This window comes from Mixophyes fleayi, chromosome 3 (genome assembly GCF_038048845.1).
Source record: "Mixophyes fleayi isolate aMixFle1 chromosome 3, aMixFle1.hap1, whole genome shotgun sequence".
Lineage (NCBI taxonomy): Eukaryota > Metazoa > Chordata > Amphibia > Anura > Limnodynastidae > Mixophyes > Mixophyes fleayi.
In genome coordinates this window covers 134098314-134122945 of record NC_134404.1, presented here as the reverse complement: position 1 = coordinate 134122945, position 24632 = coordinate 134098314, and the positions used below count along the sequence as shown (strand labels likewise).

Genomic DNA, 24632 nt, shown 5'->3' with positions numbered 1-24632 from the left:
AATATTGCTAACCAGTACAATATGTAGTGAGGGTATCATTACCTGAAGCCACAAGCAGATCTATTGATGAACAATGGACAGCTTGTAGTATGCTAGTTTTATCTGCAAATGAAAATGAGCAAGATTCAACGCAAACCAACTTCAGGTACCAGTGGAGTTTCCTAGGGTGGACCCTAAGTGGAAACCTCTTTAATTGAGTCCAAGAGGTAAATTTATCAAGCTGCGGGTTTCAAAAGTGGAAATGTTGCCTAGAGCAACCAGATTCTAGTTAACATTTATTTAGTATATTCTACAAAATGACTGCTAGAATCTGACTGGTTGCTATAGGCAACATCTCTACTTTTCCAAACCCGCAGCTTGATAAATTTACCCCCAAGTTATTTCAGTAAAAGAGCTTGCACTAAATTTGGTAGCATACAAATATCACTAAGATGGAATGGGTGAAGTTGAGGTCTATGACTTCTTGTTTTTTTTATTTAGGCCTATTTTATGAGGGAACCTAGAGTTGGAGCACCAACTACCGCAGTTACATCTGCCTGCTTCATCCAACAACATTAACACTCATTAAAACCGATAATGGAGAATGTAGCCACAATTAAAAACAAAGTAATAACAGGGCTAATTATTGTAATGTTTTATTTAAATACAGTTACCATATAATTTACATTGAACATATTCAATATTGGCTAATACTTTTCCCCTAAAACACCAAATTCCTGTGAAACTTACTGGTAAGGTAATGTGCCCCCAACACAAGTTTTGAATCACTGTATTTAGTAAATTGGCTGTAACTAGGCACAAGCTGAACAGATTATGGGGCAGCATTAAAAAAGTTTATGTTCAATATAATACATTGCCCCTATCAATATTCTTTTTTTTACCTATCATTCATTTTCCCCGTTAAGATAATGGAGGAGAGGGTGTTGGTGGGAGGAGGATGTGCCTAAGGTGAGCATCATTCCATTACTAATATTGAATTGATTCACTTATAAATAATGCCCTCACTAATACCTCTACCTCTTAATGTCCTTCACGTAGTGATGGTCATTCTTAGCTCAAACAAATATCCACATTTCTTTTTTAAAAAGTTAGTCACCTTAATTTGTATCCATGATGTGTAAGTTGAGTCTATGCCGCTTGAAAACAAAAACTTTACTGTAGAACAACAGACATTACTTAACAGTAACCTGTGATACCGATGTGAGTCCTTTTGAAACTGGAGCTGCTGATTCCGAGTTAATACCAGCAGAAGGCTCGCGTTTCCTCTGGAACTAAGAGCGCTGGGTCATTGTTTCCGGGGGAAGGTGTTCAGCACGGACCGGCGCTGTCATGGCTGCCTGACAACCGCACGGTGGAGCCGGATTGAGAGTGGCCTGACCAGAGCAGTGAAGTCGTAAGGTACCGGGGACTCAGTTTACGGGAAATAAGAGGAATTAGTGCGGGCAGTGGGTGCGAGGTGACCGGGGGAAGAGTGACACCGCGGCCTGGGCAATGGGCAGGCCCCACTCTTGTTCCTTGAAGGGTGACTGGCTGAGTGGTGCTGGGCCTTGTCTGTCTGCGGAGATGGGGACTGTTACCGGTGCCACAGTATGGAGCTGGAGAGTTTGTCACCTTGGCATGCCATATGATTGACAGAATTTCGTGTAATAGAGAAATATGGTTTGATACTTGTAGGAAATTATAATTGATCAAATAAAATATAGTGTCATCTACCACTGTAGTTAAAATTTCTTACATCATTTCCATACACGTCTCTTCTGTATGATCCATGATTTTGTGAGAACTGTCATTTAATAATGGATTTGACATTATTACTCTTGTATGTGATTTCAGCCATTAATGTAACTTTAACTACTACTTCTCTTTGACAGATCTTAGATTTATAGTTGTAGTATGGCAGGAGAACAGAAGCCATCCAGTAGCCTTCTGGAGCAATTCATTTTACTAGCTAAAGGCACTAAAGGTTCAGCTCTTCCAGCTCTTATTAACCAAGTATTAGAAGCTCCTGGAGTTTATGTGTTTGGAGAACTTTTAGATTTACAAACAGTGCAAGAGGTAAGCAAACAAGTTTATGAATAAACGAATACTGTTGTGAACGTTTTGTAATGCTTTATTCTCCCGCAGTAGATGCTATATTAACTGTTGAAATTTACTGTTGCAGAAAATGATCAAAGAGCTTGTATTACTGCACTATCACTACCTGCTTCCGATCTACTGTGTAAAGTGCAAATCGCACAGTATCTGGGACCATTTAAAACTTCATTCACCAAGATCAATGATACATACATGTGAATGGGCCATAACAAACACTACCCTAAAATACAGGTTATGAAAATGCACCTTGCAACATTCACAAATAAACTCCTTATATTTGTGAGGCAGCTTTGTACATTATTGCTCTTTGTTATTAGCAGCCACTTCAGATGCTGAAAGGTTTTCTGCAGTGTCCATAAATAGATATACACACAGGAAATGTGGTGTGTGTATAGGAAACAATATTTGATTTCCTAGGATACTGTTTTTTCCTATTGTATTTGTTCCCCTGTCCCTTATTTACTAGCAATAGTAATGAATTATATTTTATGTTGCTCTCTTGATAACACCAGTGTTAATGCTTGCCTAATAAAGAGGACACATTTCTGTGAATATTATTAGTGGTGTTTACATTATATAGAACGCTGTTTAGGTTAGTCTTGTAATGCTTATAGTAAAACTAAACCTAAAAAGTATTTTGTTGCATTGGTAGGTGAACTCTACTTTCTTATTGTTTATAAGATGCTCATTGTACACTTCCATATTTCTATAAGCTGCTCGTAATATAGTCTACAGCAACGATTTATGTCTGTTTGTTTTACCTCATTTACATGTTTACACGTAATGTTTTTAAAAGAGACAATTATATTTTACTATTTCATTTATTAAACTTTATTTCAGTATTCAGGTGTGTTCATTCTCTTGTAAACATCCACTATAACAAAGGAAGTGCAAGCCATGCTTGAGCAATCACTTCTAAGACTTTGATGTTGCTAAGTAAAACTCCATGGCATATCCAACCTAATATACATCCACTGAAAAATTGACTAGTCAATGAGTGGGATATGCTAGTACATACATAATTAAGCAATAATTATAACTGAAATATATATTATTCTTATTTGGTCAGACTGAGATGTAAATTTTATATAAATATATGCATGCTCATGTGTGTAGCTATATTACTTGCTGAAATTAAAATATTACTAGTCATATAACATCCCAGTCCGCTGTTTGTTACATAATACTGTAATAATAATGGCTGGCAGTCCTTTCAGCACCCCTACCAATTTCCCTATTGCTCTTCATTTTGATTTCATTAATTGCCTACACCATACATTTATTATCACATACTCTATTGCTAGGAAGTAGTTAAGAGATTTGTGTTTGATTTTAAGTTGCATATTTTGAAATAGATCTTGCTCAGCATTTGTCAGTATATACATTAATTATCCATGTTTTAGTTAGTTCATTTACATTACATTTCTTTCTTTCTTTGATAAGTTGGCTGATGGCCCACATTCTGGTTACCTGCAGCTCCTGAATTTGTTTGCATATGGAACATATCCAGATTACATTGGTAAGAATCGCTTTTATGTTGTGTAAAAATAAAATAAAAAAAATGTTTATAGATTGGACAGCACTTACATGAGATCCATATGTGTAGATTGGCTTAGAAAGTGTATGTTTATAGTAGAAATGTGCTATAGTTAGATATGCTTGTACATGTAACCCACAGGTTTCACAGATTCTATCTCAAGTTTAAACTGTAGCTGGAACCCATATCCGCTAGTATTTCCCCAATGATGTGACAGTGTAAGTTTGTTTCTAAATTTTAATGTTTTTTTATTTCTTTAGCAATAAAAGACAGCTTGCCAGAGCTCTCAGCTGCACAGAAAAACAAACTGAAACACCTGACAATTGTAAGCCTTGCATCCAGGATGAAGGTACACTAAAATTGGTTTATACACTATATTGATGGATGCTCTGTTGTATAACAGACCCTAACCCCAATGCATAGTTTATTTTTCCTCGAAAGTACAATCTTAAGCTTGCAAACTTATAAAATGTGATTGTAAAGAATGTGTGTAGTAAGATCTGTGTACACCCTCATCTGTTTTCCTCTGCTGTTTTCTTAGACAAATCTGTGCATATGGCATCAATCAAATGTTCCATCTTTTCCATTAGCAAGATTCTGTTCTGTCTTTTTCCTTTCACCACTCTAGTAAATAATGTCATATAGTTGAGCTGAAGAAGTGGTGGAGAAATTGTAGGAATATACAGAGAGAACAAATGATTAACTAGGTTTTTCAATGAGGCTTGTTCTTTCTTCAGCCATGACTCATGTTTCCCTGTATGGTATGCTAATCTGATTTAAGTTTTGTGTCCTCTTGTTAAGTGGTACTTCATTTATTATTCAAATTGTAAGCTAGATTCATGTGAAATAGTTGCCCATTTGCTCAATAAAAAGGTATGTGACAAGCTTATTGCCATGGTTATGAACACTAAAATCTAAATTAAAACACTAGTGTCAAAAATGAAATCTATTTTGACGTATGATAGGTAGGGGCTACACCAATGTTGTACTGTTAGTTCTGCATTATTTAATAAGCCGTAATGTTTTGCCTACTTTATTTAGTGCATTCCATACTCTGTGCTGCTGAAAGATTTGGACATGAGGAATCTCCGAGAGCTGGAGGATCTAATCATAGAAGCAGTTTACACAGACATCATTCAGGGCAAACTGGATCAACGCAACCATGTGCTAGAAGTGGATTTCTGCATTGGACGGGACATTCCCAAGAAGGACATAAGTAGCATTGTGAAAACTCTTCAGGAGTGGTGAGAATATTCTCTATAAAACCACATTAATGCATAATGATCTCTAAACTAGTTTAAAGAATCCTTTGTTGCCGGTTATTGCTGCAAACATTTTCCGATAACAAAACTGTAAATGTAGCCTCAAACATGGTGTCTAATGGAGATTTGGTCATTTAGCTTGTACGACAGGCTATATCCAGTTTGGTCAAACACATGCTAAATTGGGTAGATTCAGGCATTTAGACACTGGTTAAACAAAAGGGTCTTGAGAGGTGATTGCTGATTAGATATAAACATACTGTTAAGAGCGTTTTGTCGCTATCCAATAACGATTGTCGAATCTTGATTTGTGTTTCCAACGCACAAATATTTATTCTCAAAAAGTAGCAGAATAATTTAAGCGAAATAATAATAAGTACAGCCATTACTTATCGCAGGCGCTCTGGATCCAGCGAACAGTCATTCAATCCTGAAGTCTGTGGACAAGAAGTCTGTTCACTGGATGTGAGGCTCATGCTTATATGCAAACAGAAATACAGTAAAACAATGCAGATGATGTGGTTTGCTTCTATTGGTCCAGGTTTAAGGAAGGTCCAGGGGGTTGTAGATCATAGGCTGGTTTAATCTAAGGAATCCAAAGGTGGGGGGTCATCTCTCCAGGGGATGAGCTCTGTTCTTCCCGCCATAACTCCAATTACAACCAGTCATATTAGCATTTTACAGTCAGAATCATATTAAAGGTTTATTCCCTAACATCAATAACTAGAGTATGCAATGTGCAATCTCTTCGCCGAATGCACCGGACAGCTGCTGATGTAAAGGGGATTAATATGATATCAAACATGACACATTTCCCTTAACCTGAACCATAGGTTTCACTAGTATGCATATACCTTCTTTATTAAATATGAATTCTACTATATTTCGACATAAATGACTGTGTTGCAACTACAATTAATGTGTACTATTTAAAAATGTTTATGTTTGTGCGAATGTGTGTAGAAACTGTTTATTGCCACGTGTTGCGGCTGGATACGCCCTTTTACGACGTAGCGTGCTCTACGCATAATTTCAGACAAAGACAATCAAGTTTGCTCGATATTAATTGAAATGACTTTATCCAATTTGCTGACTTCGACAATACTTAAATCATATAAAATGTTTGTTTTGTGGCCCACACTGCTGCCAATTGTCTGACATGTTATTAGTTTAAAAGTAAACGTCAATTTTTAGACACAAAAACAGCTGCTTGTATGGTATCCAAAATGAGTTCACAACTAATGCCCTGTGGGAAACATTTATGAAAGTTGGTGCATGGCTAATGTATAAAAACAAAAGTGGCTGTATCCCAATGAAACCAATCAATTTGTGTCATTTGCTAAATTGTATTAGAAAAGTGACCAACATCTGATTTGAAATTGGCTATTGCACATTTTTGACACTGTTACGTGTGCCATAGTTTTCAGAAAAGAGTGTATGCATGAAATGACATTTACTTCAAGCTATATATTGCAGCTTCTACTCATACTAATAACCGAATGCTGATCTGACGATAACTCTAGATTACATGTTGGAGTTTGAACAAATGTGTACTGCCCGACATCACACCACAGGCAGTTTTAGCCTTTTGCTACAAAAAATTGTAGTATATTTTCCACCAAACATATCAGAGCACATACATTAATATTACGGTGTTCTTTCAGTACTGCAATACAGGTGTTCTTTAACTTTTTTTGGTCCAGCTGACACAAAAATTGACACGCTTGTCTTTATCGGCTGTGAGCCTATAGTGTGATATGTTATGTGACTGGTGGGTATGTGTGTTAACCCTTTGCTGTGGAGCTCTGGTGTGAATCTTGTTGACTGCCAGGCAAATTACTTCTATATTGCAGTCAGCTTATTAATAATGTTACAGAATTTTGGAGAACCACTGTCCTAATTTCTATACATTGAAATGACAACAGCAATAATGGATTGGGGCCTTCCTCAGTCTTCCATGGCATTCAGGTTTGGTTCTGTAATCACATGTATCAAGTCTTGTGCAGTGACATACATTTCTCACAATTTGCATTTGGTGGGGTACGTTATTGCAACAAGGAAAATAGCGACAACGCTTAAAGCGACATGAAAATGGTGATTCTTCTAATGTACAATGTCTAAGCCTTAGTAAAAAAAAACATTATACAGGCACTAAGTCCTCGCATTGTCCACTTAATAGCAGCAATATAGCTCTCGTCATTTTAAGTGACGTCCATCACAATGCCAGCTTGTTTTGCTGCCTGCTTTTATACCAAGCTTGCTGGAAATGTTCTCTCTAAGTATTTCAGTAAGTCTCTATTTTCTACATCTCTACATTAGATGAATCTGTATTTTCATGTCTCTAACTGTTGTCGCTATTTTCGTAGTCTCAATAACGACTACCACCATTTGAACCCATGGCGTTTTGTCATTTGTAGTTCCATGTATTATTATTAGTTTTCTGTATTGTGAAATGAAAGCCCCAATAGCATTTCTTCAATAGGTATGCAACTAAGCAAAAGCAATCTAAAGTACTGAACCATTCGTGTGACAGCAAAATGTATACCTTGCTACATTATTTATAGCTAAATTTTATTTGCTCACTGGATTGGAGACTTCAACAGGCTATCAATAAAAGTCTATTTATAATCTAACGTGCAACATATGCAAAAATAATCGATATCCTAGTTTAAAAAGTGTTGGATTTCCTGGATTTGCTGATCTTGTAGAGTCTTGCGGGGATAACCTGGGATGATTCTGATACTTAACAGGAGTCATGCTGTGTCCAAGAGACCAATAATGTTTTCTCTGATGTGTGAACTAGATTTAACCACATATATCCCAGAGGTAGGGAGTGTTCTTGCTCGCTTCTTAGTGTACAGTAATCTATGGTGGCCATTATGGGCTCACAGTACACCCATAAAAGTGCAACAGTTTGTGCTATGGTAAGTTTTTGTTCTTTTGTTTGTTCTTTTTATAGAATAAGAAGACAATAGAGAAAGACCACTAATGTGACAAATACTTATTGTACTTGAATGCATGCCACTGATATCCGAACTCCATATTTCAGGTGTGATGGCTGTGAAGCAGTTTTAATGGGGATTGAACAGCAAGTGCTGCGGGCTAACCAGTACAAGGAGAACCACATCCGCACACAACAGCAGATAGAGACAGAAGTGAGTAGAATCATGTACAAGGATTGAAATCTGATAAAGAAAATGCTGCATATTAATACCTAACAAGCACTGTGATTATTCTAATTTAGGTTGTAGATGAGCTGGACTTTCTTCTTTTTTTTTTTTTTTTTTCTTCTTTTTTTAGCCGTTGTTCAAGAAGTAAATTTTTTACTTTCTTTACTTAACATCCATGGATTATGCTGTGATTTACTTTGAAAAAGATACCTTGTGCTAGCAGTGTGGGATCCTTTAAGAATACAAAATTAATTTTAATGTAGGCTAATCCTTTTTTATTTAAAGGTGATTAGTTTGAATTTGTAATATAAAACAAAAAATGAGACCACAGAGTTAAGGGAAGAAAAACCAATAGGGGGAATACCATTTGTGCACTATAATCACCATCACACATCTCCCAGGTGACATCAGTGGCAATCCATGTCTTCTAGTTTAGTGTAATTGTTTATTTTTTTCTATCCTTAGGAAGTTTACACTGCAGCAGTTAAATCACAGATCCCATAACATGACAGAATTGTTTATTTTTTTTCTTTCCTTTTTGTGTACAGATGCACACTCTCACCTACCTACAGCCATATACATGGAATGTAATCTATTTGATGCTAGATGTGCTTTGCAGTGATAGCATTTATTTGCCCTCTTTGTTACTGCTTTCTATTAAGTGATTTACTGTATTGGTAGTTAACTGCCTTATCTGTATTCATTAGTAAAGCCACTAGAGGGCACAATTTATCCACTGTATATTTGATTCTTCTAAATTAATTACCACATTTTGCATTTCATTGTTCGCTTATCTAACTTGTGTTACAGTGTCCGATTAAAAGTACAATTGTCATGGAAAATGATTTTACATAGTTAGAAAGTCATGTGGCAGTCCGTTCATCCCCCTCTCAAGAAATCCTCTCTGTATATCTGCATATGATTATACCGCTTTATTTGGTGCCCTATCTATCATTTTTAATTATTTTTTTTTTTTAAAAAATGCATATGATATAGTTGTGATATTTAGTTTATACTGGCCTTATAATGCAAACTATATTTTTTACCTTTGGTCTACTAGGTCACAAATATAAAGAAAACTCTGAAAGCTACAGCTTCCTCAACTGCTCAGGACACTGACCAGCACCTTGCAGAGCGGGAAGGGCCACCCCTTACTGAGCAACGACAGCCCACCAAGAAGATGTCGAAGGTTAAAGGTCTAGTCTCCAGTCGCCACTAGTGGAGCTGAGCTCATGGAGGAGGCTCCAGGTGGCATACAACTGCTCCTGGATTGTTTACAGACTTAACCACACACCACCATTGTATCGGCCTCTTTCCATCCAAACCCTTTGGAGACCCTGCCTGCTAGGAGGGACAATAAACCCATTAGCGCTAACAATGCTGTGACCCAGCTTGGTTTGCGAATTGTTGTCCTTGCCGTTCAGGACACTTTGCATAAAAGTTTGTGGGTCCATCTCCCTGCTGGAGAGGACTGCTGTGAAAGTCACTGCAATACACAGTAGCCTTCTCTGTCAGAGAGAGGATTAGAGAAATGGCTGCTTATTGCTGCGTGGTTATAAAATCCCAGGTGACTTTGGTCCTGTCATCTCTCTGGAGATTTAAAATGTGCAGTAGGGACAGACCTGTACAGTAAGTTTTCCTATTTTCTTAAATGCACCCCGTTAAAGCATTATTTTTTCAGGAGATTGTATTTTCTTTCCTCCTATGTCAGACATTAAGCCTAATATTGTCATGTCATTTGCTGGCGGACGGTAACTCATTTTTGTCTTGCATAAGACATGTGAGAATAGTTTAACAAGGGCATCTGGGCAAGACAGGTATAGAGACTCTATTTTTTGAAAGCACTTTTTTTCCCATATGTCAGAAAAAGGTAAAGTGCAGTTGGTTAATATTCTACATCCTGATAAATCTTCAGTGTGGGCAGCAGATGGGAGAGTCAGATGGTGTAAAAATTAAACATAAATTATTGTGGCACTTCTTTCTGTGTGCTACTTTCTTCAGACAGGTCTTAGAAACTTCCAGAGACAGCATAACATGACACTGGGAGACAGGAACATACTCCACGGACTCCCTCCCAACAAATCCCTTTCTTTCAGTGTTGTTGGGGATTCCAGCCATGTGTCTCACCTTTGAGGAACCACATTTTTGCAGTGTCCCGTATCTGCCTTCCAGTTCGGGTGATGTGGAGCTAATCTGTTAATGAGGCATTGTTTCCCTCTCTGTGCTTCTAAATCTCCAAATTATTAAAAAATTACAAATCTGTATGCTTTTTTTTTTAAGTTATTTGTTTGTGTAAATACTTCATAATCCCACTCTGGGGTGTGGGGATTATTGAGATTTTGGGTGGGCATGCCTCAGGAATCATTATATATTTGATGTGCATATAAAATGGATGTCTATTGGTGCATCAGAGAAATAAACCACAAAATATAACTGACTTTAAAGAATCCCCTGGCTCTTATTAAAGAGCATGACATTACTATCCTTTGTTTACTGCGCCAACATTTTACATAGCAGTAGCGCAGCATATTACTGGCAGATTACACAAAATGATTATTCCCACCCCCAAATATAGCATCAATATATACCACGAGGGCAAGTACAGAAATATACAATTAAAGAGAGAGTGAGTGAACCCTGCTTCCCTGAGCTTAGAACCCAATGGAGAATCGGGAATCAAAGCAAACAGCACAAATTTAAAATGTATAAAAGACGTCCACTTCACAATATGTTGGTGCCTTCCGTCTTGCCTAGAATAATTACACTTTTTTTAAACTATTATTTAAAAAGGGGACACATGAGAACAAAAACAGTGAGCAGATATACAAAATTCAAGTTGTTCCCTTTACACTTTTCTGTATAAATGGGGGGGGGAGTGGTACGAAGTGGACTTAAATGACACCTACAGACCATTGATAAATGTTAGTCGACATAAAACGTATACATCAGCATAAATAAAGAACAAGCAGCCAACCATACGGAGTACATTTTGTTTCTTGAGAATTAGATGGAGAACGTCCAAGCCGGAGAAAGCTGAGGCGGCTTAGGGCTCAGGTTGTTAGCGGAGCTAGGAGTCACAAAACATTAGATGGGGCGGTGTTCGACAGAGTCCCGTCTCTTCCGAAGGTAGCAAGGGGCCTAAACAAGGTCGAACTTATGGCGTTTATCATGTAGGTAGTAAGTAATAGATTCCATGCCATCAATATGCTACACATAGTTTTTAAGGGCCAGTATAGTTGGGGGATTCGGGTTTTTTCAGGGGTTGGCTATTGAAGATTTAGCAGCAGCGAGGATGTGAGCTATCAATTTATTAGACGAGGAGCTCTCGTCAGGCATAGGGCAGTAGAGAAAAAATCCAAGGGTCCTTAGTTCACGGTCGTTCTGAAACGGAGTTGAGGACCGCCAGGACTATACCCCAGAAGGGGACTATGCATGGGCAGGTCCACCAAATATGAAGGAGCGTACCCCTCTGGCCACAGTTCCACCAGCAGGACAGATTAGAGGTGGGGAACATTTTGGAGAGTCTGTCAGAGGTGTAGTACCACCTGTAATACACTTTGGGGCATATTCAATTAGCTTTCCGGATCGCGCCAGAACGGCCCGCGAAGTCAATCCACGGTACCGCAATAACGTGGATTTTCGTTCACAGCCCATAGGGTTGCGTACGAAAATCCGCGTTATTGCGGTACCGTATTACCGGCAATACTGTGCATGTTTCGCAGTAACGCGCGTTACCGTGAACCGGAAAGCTAATTGAATATGCCTTTTTGGATGCTGTTTTTTTTTTATTTGTGTTAGAGATTGAGCTAGTGGCACTGGGAGTCAAAGGTAGTCTCAATCAACCAATTCTAGATAGAAGAGATCATACCTTTGAAGAGCAGAGAGTGCAGGTATAGCCAGTCAAAAAAGGTGAGGGCTCATAAGGAGTTCACTGGGGGAGGGACATGAGGAAGTGACGGAAAATTCGAAGAAGAGGGCAGAAATGAGTATATTTGTGTTGAACCTCTGGGAGAGAGGCCCGTGCAGTACTTGTACTCAAGTCGTGGGCAACTCTGATCCCAGCCCAAATCCCTTTTATGATGGAAGAGGTAGAGTGGCCTCGAGAGAAATTTGGGTTGTTCCAGAGAGGCACCAGGGGGAAAAGAGGGGACGACAAATGAAATTGGGGCCTGGAAAAGTCCAAGATAACCAAAATTTCAAGGAGGAGAGGGTGGTGGTCGGTACTGGGAAGGCCCCAAAGTGTGGACCCCAACAAAATACATTTCCAGGTCTACCAAGGCTATGGTGTGGTAGGGAGCATAAGTGGCTGCCAGTTGGCTCAGGTGAGATGCATAGAAGCTTGACATCAGAGAATCCTCACCCCCCTCGGATCCTGGGTTTCCTAAGTATAGAAGTTTGGGGATCAAGTTGATATTTATAGCGATAATCCTTTCCAGCCATGAAATGATTATATCCCTTCCAGGTAAGGAGTTCTCGTTTAATTCTAGTAAGGAGACGGGGAATATTGTCTGGGTAGAGACGGTCATAGTGAGAAGTGTTGTACGCTCAGAGGTATTTAATCTGTTGTTTTTGCCATTTCAAGGCAAGTGACGATTGGATAGTGGCTTTCAGCGAGGAGGGGATATGTAGCAACATGGCCTCGGATTTTGAAAAATGATTTCATAGCCAGGTAGAACCCCACTCACATCCATCATCCATTTACTGACAGATTGGTAGTAGTGAGGTCTGAGGGTGAGTGAGGAAGAGCAGGACATCATTAGCAAATAGAGATATTTTGAATTCTCTGGGCCCCACCTCCACTCCTTGCACAGCTCTAGTCTGTCTAACCATTGCACCCGGGGGCTCAATCACCAGGGAGGACAGAGGGCAGCCCTGTCTAGTCCCATTAGAAAGGAAAAATGTCTCCCAAAGGGAACCGTTTATTAGAACCCTGGCTGAAAGGGATGCATACAGGGCAACGATACCCATCAGAAATTCTGCCAAGATGCTATAGGCCTGCAGGGTTTGAAACGTGAAGCGCCACGATATCCGATCAAATGCCTTTTTGGCATCTAGTGAAAGCGTTATCGCCGGAGTGTATCTACGATTAATAATCTGAATAAGGTCTATAGCCCTACGAGTATTATCCCTGGCCTTGTGCCCCAGGATGAAGCACACTTAATCACAATGGACCAGAGTCGGAAGGACCCTGTTCAACAATGTAGCCAAGATCTTGGCTACATAGGTCTATAGCTGGTACAATCGCAGGGGTCCTTCCCCTCCTTTTGGATAACCACCATACGAGCTTCTAACATAGTTTTGGGAAAGGGGGCACTGATGGTATTGAATGGTATTGAACAAGGAGCGGAGGCGGAGAACCAGGAGAGTACAGTTTTTTTTTTTCCATAATCGGTGCTGAGAAACCATCAGGGCCAGGGGACCTATTCTCCCATAGCCAAGAGTCTGTTCACCTTATCCCCATTTTTATAGAGCTACTGCTTCAGTTGTTTCAGAGTTGCAGAAGTAGATTCAGAGAGAAAAAGATTGAGGTCTGACAGGATCTTAAGAAGTTTAGCCAATGTGGCCGGATCCAGTAACAGCTTATGTTGGCACTCCAGGTATTGCAGTTGAATTGCCAGGGACAAGTGTTGGGAGATGCATAACTTTTTATGTCGCAAGTTCATGCTGATCAGGTGTCCCTGCAGAACCACCTTATGGACTTCACACAGAGTCGAAGGCGAGGTGTTTGGGAGATCGTTAAGGAGAAAATACTCCTCCAGAAGAGTCCGCAATTGCTGGGTGAGTTGAGGGTCGCGAAAGAGGGAGTAGTTGAACCTATGTGGAGGAGTTGGGGTGAGAAGCAATGTCAGAGAGGTCCGCTGTGATGGGGGGTGGTCTGTCCATACCATTGGGTGGATATGGGCAGAGTGTAGTTTATGGGTCAGATCGTGGCTGAGGAGCATCATGCCTATCCTTGAATATGTGTTGTGATCCGAGCAGTAAAATGTGTAGTCACTAGAGGTGAGGTCCCGGAGCTGCCAGCAGTCAAAAAGGAGGTGGGATGCCAGAGACTTTGATTTAGAGGACACCGAGCGGAAGGCGTAGGCGGTGCAGACTGGTTGATCGTGCCATCAGGTACTACATTAAAACCACCTGCCACATTCATCTCCTCCCAACGTACCAAAAAGAGCAAGGAATCAAGGGAAGTAAAAAAGCAGTGTTGATTCTGGTTGGGGAAATAGAGATTTACCAATGTACAGAACATATTATTAGGTGTTCCCACCCGGAACAAGTATCTACCCTAAGTGTCCACATGTGTTTCAAGTAAATCGAAAGTAAAAGTAATATGGGAGGCTAGGAGGATGGCTACTCGCTTTTTCAATATGGCATCACAGGCAAGGAAAGTGGTTGGATATGACCTAGACCTCAATTCTGGGTGAAGGCATTATGTAAAATGAGTTTCCTGAAGTAGGACTATGTCGCCTCTAAGTGAGAGGTTGAGTTTTGTGCGCTTTTATGGCCTGTTCAAACCTGTGGGGTGGTAGGGTGAGCCGCCTCGGGTCTGCAAGCAGAGAACACATACATTAAAATAAACATAGAAAAGCATCAGTGTCATGCCAGAATGAACGTGCAACTATATAGTGTACCCTGGAAATGGAAGGGGCAGGAGAAAAGGAAATGAGGGGGACCAGGGAGGTGGACAAGACCAGGCTGGAAAGCTAGAACTGGTCTGTGGTGCCGGCCAGAGGAAATGGGGGGAGATGCCAATGGCATAGGAGGGACCAACATGGGTGAAACACCCAGTTGGGGGCGTGGGTGGCGAATCCGGTAAGTGCTAGGCCATGAAAGAAAGAGGATGATCCCAGCCCCCTTGAACAGGGGACAGGTAATCTGGAAACATAAACAAACAGTGGGAATATCGGTGGAGGTAGTCAGCCTCCTACTTTAGTGTTACGAGCCGCCGCGTCCCGTCTCCTGGTTCTGCTAGCGTCCCGGCCGTCACCTTGACGACCGGGACGTCACTTCCGCTTCCTGGTCGGCCGTTGCCAAGGCAACGGTCCGACGCCGATAATCTAGCGCTGCGTCCCGGCGGTACTAGTGGCCGGGCACATGCGCGTAATTTAACACAGCCTGTGGGCTGATTAATGCAATTATCATGGGGGCTGTGTGAGACTCAGAGCTAGGCTCTGATTGGTGGCTTGTGGTATTTAGGGCAGTGAGGTCTGCAGCCTCACTGCCGGTTATAGCGTTCTGTCCTCAGTTCTGCCTGCTTATGCTATCCAGTTTGGTTCCTTCTACCTTGGATTTGACTACCCGTGTTTTGATCCTTGCTTCTTATTAGACCTGTGACCTTTCTCTTCTGACCTTGACCTTTTGCCTGGAATTTGGATTTTGCTTCTCTGCCTGTGAGTTTGACCCTTCGCTTGCCCTTGGTTATTGCATCTGTGTCTATGACCTTTTGACCTAGGATTCTTCTTATATTATAGTCCACCAATCACTCCACTCCTGGGAACTCCTTTAAGTCAGTATATGTTACTCGACCCTCGGTCGGCCCGCAGCCCAGTCTGTCCCCACCACTAGGGGCTCCAGCGAACACCCGGCCTTCAGAGTAGTTCCCGAGTTTCACTGTACTGACTTGGAAGTTCCTAACATTATAACCGGCCAAGGAAGATTGGTATCATACGGCCATGGACGAAGAAGAATCGAATCTGTCTCCAGCCCAGATTCTGGCCAACCAGATACAGGCGGTTTCCCAAGTGGTGCAGACTTTATCCCAGCGTCTGGCAGTTCAAGAAGGGGTTTCCAGAGACTGGCAGCTCCAGCAAGTTCCCGCTGATGACACACCGGAGCCTAAAATGAATTTGCCTGACCGATTCTCTGGAAGCAGGCCAGCCTTCTGTAATTTCAAAGAGAGCTGCAAATTGTACTTCCGTCTGAAACCATGTTCCTCTGGTTCCGAACAGCAGAGGGTAGGGATCATCATCTCATTACTCCAGGGCGACCCGCAGTCTTGGGCCTTCTCCTTGCCTTCCACAAGTCCAGCCTTACAGTCTGTGGATGCCTTCTTTCAAGCTTTGGGGTTATTGTACGATGACCCGGACAGGGTAGCCTCAGCTGAGGCTCATCTCCGTACGCTAAGCCAAGGACGTCGCTCAGCGGAAGAGTATTGTGCGGAATTTCGGTGATGGTCCACTGATAGCGCCTGGAACGACCCAGCATTGCGAAGCCAATTTCGCTTAGGACTTACTGAGCAGATTAAAGATTCCTTAGTTCAGTATCCGATGTCCGACACGCTGGAGAACCTGATGCAACTTGTCATAAAAATTGATCGTCGGATCAGAGAGAGAAAGGCTGAACGGGAGTCCGCTGCTCCGATGGACGTTTTCACAAGCTCTGATAACACTTTAAATCAAAAATGACTAAGTCCACGGCGCAAAGCAATGTATCAAATCCAGAAGGCAGCCTGTAGCAAACTATATAGGAAACACCAATCCCTATCAAATATATATATATACACACAGCAAATTTGCAAACAGGCGCCAATCATCTGTCAGTTCAACAAAAAATATAAAATATAAAATCAAAAAAGTCCAGAAAAAATATATATAAAAATGTAGAGGAAGTTCTATGTTCCAAAAGACAGTTATGGAATCTTCTGATCAAGTCGAGTGTTCCAATATTCCTCATAGGTCATACATGCAAAAGAAAAAGAGAAAAAACATAGTGCAATCCACATATATATAAAGAATGTAGATGGAGGAGAAAAATCCCTATGTACTCCGTGCAATAATAAATAAACGGGAACACCTCACGTGATGATGGGTTAAACTTAACCCCTCAGGGTTGCGCACTCACCAAATAGTATAATAAAAACAAGCCTGTACGCAAGATGCAACTCCCCAGACTCGTCGGTCCTCCAATCCACAATATCACTCGAAAATACCGGACAGATAGCGCGGTCAAATTATGCCCAAGATGTAGCTCCCCACCAACATCGATCCAACAATGCAGAGCTTCCTTCAATTAAATCGAACTCCAAAAAAGGGGAAAATGCTCCATAGTGTGACAACGTATGGGTAATTTATTGCAAACAATTAAACATGAACAAACACATAAAACGTCAGGCGGGACCTGATCAGTAGGGATAGATGGACCCTTACCGTGCTAAGAAGGGCAAAAAGCGTGTCTAAATGTAGTGAGTCAAATCCCGGGAAACTCACTACAAAGCTCCGTTCAGCCAGTAATCACCACTCGATCAACGGAAGCAGGAACACTTCCCACTGCAGGTCTCACGTCTGACGTCACACCTGGTGACCTGGATGAGATACATAGATGACGTCTTTTTTGTTTGGAGTGGTGATCTTGCTAGTCTTAACCTCTTTTGTGATGGTCTTAATGGCAATAAGATTAATGTGGAATTTACATTCAATATTAGTTTAGTACAGGCTTGTTTTTATTATACTATTTGGTGAGTGCGCAACCCTGAGGGGTTAAGTTTAACCCATCATCACGTGAGGTGTTCCCGTTTATTTATTATTGCACGGAGTACATAGGGATTTTTCTCCTCCATCTACATTCTTTATATATATGTGGATTGCACTATGTTTTTTCTCTGATAACACTTTGCCCGATTCCTCTGAACCTATGCAATTGGGCGCTTATCGCTTGCCTCCGGAGGAACGCTCCAGAAGACGCTCACTAGGTTTGTATATGTATTGTGGTCAACCAGGCCACTTAGTCCATTCATGTCCCAGCAAGCCGGGAAACTCCAAAGCCTAAGTGCAGGTGAAGAGGTGCGATTGGGTCTTCAGATTACCTCTTCAGACAATTCCTTATTAGTCCCTGGACGTCTAACTTTCCGTGAGAGATCCATGGACCTAAAAGCTTTTCTTGACAGTGGTGCGGCTGGTAATTTCCTGGATATGCATTTGGCTCAGACACTTGATATTCCACATATCAGGTTAGGATCAAGCATCACCACATGTGGTTTGGATGGTAACCCCTTGCCAGGGGGAAGGATTCTCGCCAGGACCCCAATGGTTCGGTTGTCTGTAGGAGTCCTCCATACGGAGGAGCTCTCCTTTTATCTCATCTCTTGTCCCTCTGCTCCTTTGATATTGGGGTATCCATGGCTTCGCAGTCATAACCCCCTTATTGATTGGAAAACAGGGGAGATTGTCCGTTGGAGTCCCGGGTGCTCTACGTCCTGCTTGACCCTGCCTCTTAGAATTATGCAGCCTAGTCCAGCATTGTTGCCGGTACCCTATTAGGACTTCAGTGATGTCTTTTGCAAGAAAAAAGCTGATTCACTTCCACCACACCGGGAATACGACTGCGCCATTGAATTGGTACCCGGTTCTAAGTTGCCCAAAGGGCGATTATATTCACTATCCCTTCCTGAAACTCAGGCCATGGAATTATACGTAAAAGAAAACCTGGAGAAAGGGTTCATCCGCCCTTCTAAGTCCCCGGTTGGCGCAGGTTGTTTTTTCGTTTCTAAAAAAGATGGCAGCCTGAGGCCTTGCATCGATTTCCGTGGACTAAATAGTATCACGATTAAGAATATGTATCCGTTACCCTTGATCTCTGTTCTGTTCGATCAATTAAAAACAGCTACTGTATTCTCTAAAATTGACCTCCGAGGGGCCTACAATCTTATCCGAATCAGGAAGGGGGATGAGTGGAAGACTGCCTTTAATACCCACTCGGGACATTACGAATATCTCGTAATGCCATTCGGTTTGTGCAACGCTCCGGCAGTCTTTCAGGATCTGATTAACGATGTATTACGTGAGTTCTTGGGAAAAACAGTGGTTGTTTATTTGGATGACATCTTAATTTATTCTGAATCCCTATCTCAGCATCGTCAGCACGTCCGCCAGGTTTTATTGAGATTGCGTGAACATCATCTGTACGCAAAACGGGAGAAATGCGAATTCGAGGTGTCCACAGTGGCATTCCTGGGTTATATCATCTCCTCATCAGGATTCGCTATGGATCCCGCCAAGGTGCAGGCAATTCAGGATTGGGTCCTATCTACTAACTTGAAGGTGATCCAAAGATTCCTTGGCTTCGCCAATTATTACCGTAAGTTTATTGGCTCATTCTCCTCGTTAGTGGCTCCTATCACTGCCCTCACTCGAAAAGGAGCAAACCCAGCGGAGTGGTCCGCAGAAGCACTGGCGAGTTTTTCAGCTCTCAAAGCTGCATTCATTTCCGCCCCAGTCCTTAGACACCCTGACCCAGGGCTTCCGTTTATTGTGGAGGTGGATGCTTCGGATGTCGGTGCTGGTGCCATCCTCAGAAAGACTCACAGAGTAAAAAACTACATCCTTTTGCATTTTTCTCGAGAAAATTTCTGCCAGCGGAATGTAATTATGACGTCGGAAACCGTGAACTATTGGCTGTTAAGTTGGCATTGGAGGAATGGCGACATTGGTTGGAGGGGTTTGCACACACCATTACCATCTTCACAGACCATAAAAACCTCCAATATATTCAGACTGCAAAAACTCTGAATCCCAGGCAGGCTCGCTGGGCCCTATTCTTCACCAGATTTAGGTTCATCATCACTTTTCGTCCAGGTGCAAAAAATGTTAAGGCTGATTCTTTGTGCCGAAGTTTTTTGGCTCAGCATCCCCAAACTACTGACTCGCAGTCTATTATTCCTTCCACTTCAATTCATCTCGGACTCACCCAGGATCTGGGAGCCACTATCCAACACTTCCAGAAAATTGCTCCCGTTCAGACACCTCTCAACAAGTTATTTGTCCCGGTTCATCTAAGGAGACCTGTCCTCATAGAGGGTCACAACAACCGCTCTGCTGGTCATCCGGGAATTCGTAGGACTATTGAAATCCTTTCTCACTGGCTTTGGTGGCCCACCTTATCGGATGACGTGGAAACTTACGTTCGTGCCTGTCCTGACTGTGCTAGAAACAAATCTGCTAGGAACCGTCCTGCTGGTCTACTGCTATCCTTGCCTGCTCCAAGCAGACCTTGGTCCCATCTTTCGATGGATTTTATTGTTGACCTTCCAGTATCTGCAGGCCATAACACCATTTGGGTAGTCGTGGACCGATTCAGTAAGATGGCACATTTTATTTCCTTACCAAAACTACCGGATGCCAGGACTTTGGCTACCTTGTTCCTGACCCACATCTTTCGTCTCCATGGTCTTCCGGAAGACATCGTCTCGGACAGAGGATCTCAGTTTGTTGCACGGTTCTGGAGATCTTTTTGTAAGTCCATTGGGATCACTATCAGTTTGTCCTCAGCGTATCACCCGCAGTCGAATGGACAGACAGAAAGAACCAACCAGTCCTTGGAACAGTTTTTACGCATCTATGTTTCAAAATTTCATGATAACTGGTCCTCTCTCTTGCCCTGGGCGGAATTCGCTTACAACAATTCCTGCCATTCCACAACACACACATCTCCGTTCTTGTGCAACCTTGGATTTCACCCGAAGTCTAACTCTTTCTCTACTGCTGTTCCCAGTGGGGATTCTGGAACACCTGCCTTTACGGCTAGGTTAAGATCTATCTGGAAAAAGGTGCACTCTGCCCTGGGTCAAGCCTCGCAAAAATCCAAGGCTTTCGCTGATCGCCATCGTGTGCCATGTTCTCTGAAGGTGGGAGATCGAGTTTGGTTGTCCACACGGAACATCAAGTTGAGGCAACCTTGCAAGAAACTGGGGCCCCGATACATTGGACCTTTTTCAATTGAGAAAAAGATAAATCTGGTGGCTTTTAGGTTGAAACTTCCACCGTCTTTAAAAATACCATCTACTTTCCATTGTTCGCTTCTTAAGAAAGTCGCTGCTACCAGAAGATTCAGTCAGCCTTCCTCTAGCAGGCCCCGGCCGTTGGATGTGAATGGAGACCAGGAATATATCATTGAAAGAATCCTTGACTCAAGAAGAGTCCAAGGCCAAGTTCAGTTTCCGGTGCACTGGAAGGGTTATGGCCCTGAGGAGCGATGCTGGATACCGCGGAGGCGTCTCCATGCTGGGAGACTCATTAGAGAATTTTTCAGGAAGTTTCCTACTAAACCGGGGTGTCGGGGTTCCTTAACCCCTCCTCAAGGGGGGGGTACTGTTACGAGCCGCCGCGGCCCGTCTCCTGGTTCTGCTAGCGTCCCGGCCATCACCTTGACGACCGGGACATCACCTTGACGACCGGGACATCACTTCCACTTCCTGGTCGGCCGTTGCCAAGGCAACGGTCCGACGCCGATAATCTAGCGCTGCGTCCCGGCAGTACTAGTGGCTGGGCGCATGCGCGTAATTTAACACAGCCTGTGGGCTGATTAATGCAATTATCATGGGGGCTGTGTGAGACTCAGAGCTAGGCTCTGATTGGTGGCTTGTGGTATTTAGGGCAGTGAGGTCTGCAGCCTCACTGCCGGTTATAGCGTTCTGTCCTCAGTTCTGCCTGCTTATGCTATCCAGTTTGGTTCCTTCTACCTTGGATTTGACTACCCGTGTTTTGATCCTTGCTTCTTATTAGACCTGTGACCTTTCTCTTCTGACCTTGACCTTTTGCCTGGAATTTGGATTTTGCTTCTCTGCCTGTGAGTTTGACCCTTCGCTTGCCCTTGGGTATTGCATCTGTGCCTGTGACCTAGGATTCTTCTAATACTATAGTCCACCAATCACTCCACTCCTGGGAACTCCTTTAAGTCAGTATACATTACTCGACCCTCGGTCGGCCCGCAGCCCAGTCTGTCCCCACCACTAGGGGCTCCAGCGAACACCTGGCCTTCAGAGTAGTTCCCGAGTTTCACTGTACTGACTTGGGAGTTCCTAACATTTAGTATACTGGTGACTAAGCAATAATAAATGCAAGCAACTTGAAGGGAGCACCGATGCACCACACATCCATAACATTTTTAAAAGAGTGGACTGTTATCAAAACTACCTTGTTGGTCACAAAACAAAAAAAAAGATTTTATAGGAACAATAAGCCAGAGGTGGCTACATATAGATCTGATTGAAAAATGTGTCAGCCAACTTGGCGAAGTCATCATCATTGAAATAGTGATTGACGTATTTGTGCTAAAGTATGAGGTTCCCATAAGGGGAAAATGTGTGCCCTATAGTCATGCCACCTAACGCAGACACTAACAATATCTAAGTTCAGGGCAGCAAGCAGAGAACTAAAACCTAGCTGCATGATAATCCACCCGCAGCCATAAACTCATTTCCCAGCCATAAAGCCCCTATTCTGAGCAGTGAATTTACCTGTCTTAACATGCACTCCCACTGTGCTGATGATACGTGAAGGAAGCATCTGAGAATACATCACTACTTGATCCTGGATCCGTGGAGGTGATTGATTTAAATATCACATTGTAAATACACTACCTACATGCATGGCACTGCACTACATTATGCAATGTACTGTTCTATACTACATTAAGCTATAAAACAGACACTATAGAAAATGTTTCCCTTGTTAAACTACATCTCCCCTCTAGGCTTCCTTTAAAAAAAAATAAAAAAAAGCTCTTTAAGATCTCTCTTACTGAGGCACTGCACTTACCTGCAATACATTGATGAAAGATTAGGTGAGAAATACGTTTCTCTTAAGGAAAGAATGGTCTCAATTAAGATTTTCATTTTCCTAGTCCTTTAACCATGTCAGTAGTCTCCTAAGGGATAGGTCCTAGCAGGAAAACTGTAGGAGAGGGAGAGACAAAGAACATGCTTCATTTATTTACCCAAAAATGCATATAGCAGATAAAAATTGGTCTCTCAAAAGTGTGTGTATATAACTTTAGTAGAGTGAGTCTTTAAGACACCACTTCATACACTGTTTTTTGGGAGTTGGCTGCTTTTATACATCTAGTTATCCACCTGGCAATGGTTGCTTTGGAGGCTTGTCCCACTTTGACCTCCAAACAACAGGATCAAACCATCTGTCTTTCTCATGAAGACAGGGACCTTACTACATACACTTTCTTGTTCGTGAACTTTGAGAATTCTCAACAAAGATGGCAGTAGGCCACTCTGGCTTAGAAGGAAACAAACGTGTTAAGAACATCATCTGCTTTTTTATTTTTGGAAAAACATATGGTTTTGAGGCATTCAGTGCTTAGATTTGCTGTAACATAACATCTACTCAGAAAGCTGTTTTTATGGACTTTTTCCGAAGACTGCAGAGAACTCAAGGAAGTATTGACATAGCTTGCAGTTACAGACATAGGTCCCAAAAGGAACTTTTAGTCAAATCTGGTCATTGAGAGGTTACACTGCTTGAATAAATATGTCCATAAAAGGATGTTGATTCCATCTCTTCTTTAATAAAACTGGAATATACACTTTTAGTGTGCTAAAGTGGAATTTCACTGTGGCACATTTTTCCCTTACTAGTCTACTTAGGCCCTCTAACTGTTACCTATATATCTCCTGTTGAAATTGCTTCTCTATTTAAGTTCCCCTCGGAAGAGGTCCCTGGAGATTCTAACAGAGTAACAGGTAATCATATTATGGCAAGGTCCCATATATTTAGCTAGTAGTATTGCAACTATGGGCCTGATTCATTAAGGATCTTAACTTAAGAAACCTCTTATTTCAGTCTCCTGGACAAAACCATTGTACAATGCAAGGGGTGCAAATTAGTATTCTGTTTTGCACATAAGTAAAATACTGACTGTTTTTTCATGTAGCACACAAATATCAACTTTAAATTTCAGTGTACAAATAAGCTATCAAGTATTTGTGTGCTACATGAAAAAACAGTCAGTATTTTACTTATGTGCAAAACAGAATACTAATTTGCACCCTTTGCATTGTAACATGGTGTTGTCCACGAGACTGAAATAAGAAGTTTCTTAAGTTAAGATCCTTAATGAATCAGGCCCTATGTCTCTAAATATATACTATTTTTAAGACTGAAATCCTAAGTGGAGGAGCTCAACTTTTGTTTACAGTGATGTGTGATTGAATTTATAGCCTTTTCCACTAGTCAATAGACGCTTGACACACTGTCGTACTTTTTGGGTATGTTCCTCCCTGACAGTATAAATCGATGCATCATTTTTATCTCACTCTCCATGCTGTTAAATCACAGCAATTTAATTTTATTTCATTATTTTTATTTTATTTGAAGAAATATATTACATTTTTCTAGAAAATTCATTTGGGTAGAGGATGGGGGTAAAAAAGAGAAAAGGAGGCGGGGGAATATAGTTGCACAATAAGAACATTTGATACAATAAGGTACAAACAGAACATCAATAGAACTTTTCAATACATAGACTATATGGACAAAAGTATTTGGCCACACCTGTTAATTATTGATTTGAGATATTTCAATCAGACCCGTTGTAAGTGGTGTATAAAATCAAGCACCTAATCATGCAGTCGACATTTGCAAACATTTGTAAACATTTGTAAACCAAATGGGTCGTTCTGAAGAGCTCAATGACTTCAAGCATGGTACTGTGATAGGATGCCACCTTTGCAATAAGACGGTTGGTGAAATTTCATCCCTGCTGGATATTCCATGGTCAACTGTAAGTGATATTATTAGAAAGTGGAAGAGTTTAGGAACAACAGCAACTCAGTCACGAAGCAGTAGACCA

The 24632-nt window shown here is 41.6% G+C and overlaps 1 protein-coding gene and 2 long non-coding RNA genes across 6 annotated transcripts in view; 1 reads left to right on the top strand and 2 right to left on the bottom strand.

Annotated features, from left to right (window-relative positions):
* The window catches only part of LOC142144019 (uncharacterized), a 42927-nt gene extending 41526 nt beyond the window's left edge, over positions 1-1401 (bottom strand). For both annotated transcript variants that reach the window (XR_012689635.1, XR_012689634.1), the window contains exons 1-2: positions 1097-1401; positions 43-102 (exon numbers count right to left, since the gene is read on the bottom strand). This is a non-coding gene — a long non-coding RNA (uncharacterized LOC142144019). The remainder of the gene's footprint in view (positions 1-42; positions 103-1096) is intronic.
* LOC142144026 (uncharacterized) overlaps positions 1-24632 on the bottom strand; it is a 995146-nt gene that overhangs the window by 541246 nt on the left and 429268 nt on the right. The gene's annotated exons all lie outside the window — the stretch shown is intronic.
* COPS7B (COP9 signalosome subunit 7B) lies at positions 1284-10325 on the top strand. 2 transcript variants are annotated; one of them, XM_075202360.1, is made up of 7 exons: positions 1284-1398; positions 1872-2055; positions 3538-3613; positions 3892-3980; positions 4673-4875; positions 7943-8048; positions 9124-10325. In XM_075202360.1, the coding sequence occupies exons 2-7, from the start codon at positions 1894-1896 to the stop codon at positions 9280-9282; spliced, it is 795 nt and encodes a 264-aa protein (XP_075058461.1). In that variant the 5' UTR covers positions 1284-1398; positions 1872-1893; the 3' UTR covers positions 9283-10325. The 2 variants fall into 2 exon arrangements, with proteins under 2 accessions (XP_075058461.1, XP_075058462.1); XM_075202361.1 differs by lacking the exon at positions 1284-1398 and adding an exon at positions 1419-1643.